This window comes from Lactuca serriola, chromosome 6 (assembly GCF_051521515.1).
Source record: "Lactuca serriola cultivar US96UC23 chromosome 6, Lser_US96UC23_V15, whole genome shotgun sequence".
Classification (NCBI taxonomy): Eukaryota; Viridiplantae; Streptophyta; class Magnoliopsida; order Asterales; family Asteraceae; genus Lactuca; species Lactuca serriola.
In genome coordinates, this window is record NC_136413.1 from 190,413,409 (window position 1) to 190,416,125 (window position 2,717).

The 2,717-nt window shown below is 34.1% G+C and overlaps 1 protein-coding gene across 1 annotated transcript; it reads left to right on the forward strand.

Moving 5' to 3' along the window:
- Positions 1–552: 552 nt before the first annotated feature.
- On the forward strand, positions 553–1,836 carry LOC145057616 (uncharacterized). Its single transcript, XM_079005484.1, has 3 exons — positions 553–1,089; positions 1,165–1,350; positions 1,428–1,836. Exons 1-3 carry the CDS (start codon positions 598–600, stop codon positions 1,710–1,712), a joined length of 963 nt encoding a protein of 320 aa, XP_078861610.1. The 5' UTR covers positions 553–597; the 3' UTR covers positions 1,713–1,836.
- Positions 1,837–2,717: the final 881 nt, after the last annotated feature.

Consider the following 2,717-nt stretch of genomic DNA (forward strand, 5'->3'; position numbering starts at 1 on the left):
AACATTCATATTATATACCTAACCAATATACTTGATAAAAATTCAAATATTCAAACAATTATAAAAAAAAAAAAAAAAAATTGGACTTACTTGCTAAACGAAAATATTGAGAAGTAATTGATTATAAATGTCAAAACTTTATGAAGATTTTCTTTAATTTTATAAACAACTTATTAGATGGTTTAGACTAATCTCCTTCCAATGCATAGTTCATCCCTAATTCCATTTTATGATTTTATGAGAGTCCGAAGATGTAATGATAATACATTCCAGATTCTTTTAAATAAAAAGACTGCATAAATAGACAGTTACCTATCAAATCTAGTTCCACATTTGAGCTATTTCGAATTAGTTGATATAATTCATAAACCAATTTTTTTTATTCATTTCTAATAATTTTGAATTTTTTTCTCTTAAAATGGTGTGAAGGAGAAAGTTGTTTACACGGCATATGAAGGAAAGCGAAACGAGCCAGGGGGTGAAGGGTGCTGCTGGTATTCTGCCAACTGTAGTGTGGCTGTCAAAAGTCAAAACTTTCTATTCATATATAACTTTACCACCGTCTCCTCTCCCACTCCCAAATCAAATTCCCACAACATGCACCACACCAAGACCGATTCCGATGCCACAAGCGTCACCACGTCATCCCCCACGCGTTCTCCTCCCCGTCGTCCGGCCTACTACGTGCAGAGCCCATCCCATGACGGCGACAAGCATCTCACCACCATCTCCTTCCACTCCACTCCCGCCTTGCTCAGCCCCAACGGTTCCCCTCCCCATTCCCACTCCTCCGTCGGCCACCACTCCCGTGAATCATCCTCCACTCGCTTTTCCGGCTCCCTCAAACCCAATGGAGCCCGCAAGATCTCCCCTAACGACATCGCGATGAAGAGTTTTGCCAAGTCGTGGGAAAAACAGTTCAATTCCATCGAAGAAGAAGGTCTTCTCGAAGACGACGACTTGGAGAAACCCATCCCTCGTCGCTGCTATGTTTTGGGATTTGTTATTTGTTTTCTGATTCTCTTCTTCCTCTTTGCTTTGATCTTATACGGCGCTGCTAAACCCCAAAAACCTAATCTCACCATGAAGGTTAGTCAATTAGTTGTGATAAAAAATTAATTTTTGATCAAATTATAGTATCTGATTTGTGATGATCAATTTCAGAGTATTAAATTTGAGAGATTTGTGATTCAAGCCGGGTCGGATTCCACCGGAGTAGCCACTGATATGGTGACGACGAACGCCACCGTCAAGTTCACTTTCCGTAACACTGCTACATTTTTCGGCCTCCATGTCACGTCCACACCGATTGATCTTTCCTTCTCTCAAATTACAGTTGGCTCCGGCAGTGTAAGCCCTAATAACCCCCACCCAAAATTACTACAACTCAAATTAATCGAATATCTGATCGAATTTTGATTTTGCAGATGAAAAAGTTTTATCAATCGAGAAAAAGTCAGCGATTGTTGACGATATCAGTGATCGGGGATAAGATCCCGTTGTACGGAAGCGGACAGGGGATAAACAGCTTGAAAGGGTCGCCGACGTCACCGGTGCCATTGAAGCTGAGCTTCGTGGTTCGATCAAGAGGATACGTTCTGGGTAAACTTGTGAAACCGAAATTCTACCACAGAGTTGAGTGTTCAGTTGCTTATGATCCTAAGAAGATCAATGTTCCAATGTCGCTTAAAAATAATTGCAAGTTTCTATAATCGATTCATCTTGTTGAATGCTGATGTATAAAGGGGAAGTATATTTTTGATATGGTTTTGCTAGTTTTGTATAGTGGATAAATATTTGAACATTTAATCAATAATTAATATATTTTCATTGAAATATTTGTCAAATTAGTTTTTGCATTTACATTGATGGAAAAAAGCAAAATAATACGAGATTCTACATAAGACGTGCAAGCTTTTACGAAAAATGCGTAATGTATAAAATAAGTTAAATTAATTTTCGTTAAGCAAAATGAATAGATTTCAAAATTTTGTTTCTTTTTTCCTTCAATGCTTCTTTGTAAGTTTGTATGACTTTTTCAACACTTACCTCGTTATCATTTTATTTAAGAATGACACAATTTCATGAGTTGTAGGTAATGTATTGATTTATATTTTTTAATCGAGAAAATTGTTAACTAAAAATTATTTTAAAAATATACATGAGTTAAATGGATCAAATAGACAAATACTAAGGACCTTCTAAGTCAATATATTAAAAGAAAAAACTATTAAAAATAATATCTATTTCGTGATTATATTTAACATGTGTTAATACAATATGATTCGACCCGTGTTGTAATTATTACCTTGTTACATGCAATGTAATACAATTATAAAACATAAACTAGGAAAAAAATAACTATTTTTTTCTTTTTTGCAACACATCATCATCTATTTTTTTGACGACTTCAATTTAAAAATCTCAAGTTGTCTTTAGTACGGTGGTTAAACATCTTTTACAAAACTTATTTATATTTATTATCAGTTTTAATTAATACCAATTATATTTTATGTGAATCAATAAAATTGATATTAAATTTACGGTTAATATCAATAAAAGAACCTTATATATTAGAGTATTCATATTAAACGATAAGTTTTACTTTCTCCTAAAAAATAGCTTTTATTTTTCCATTTTTGTTTTCCGTTTAGCCTTTTAGCAGGTTTACTGGCAATCTTATCGTTTTTATATAAGTAATAATAAACTCAAAATTT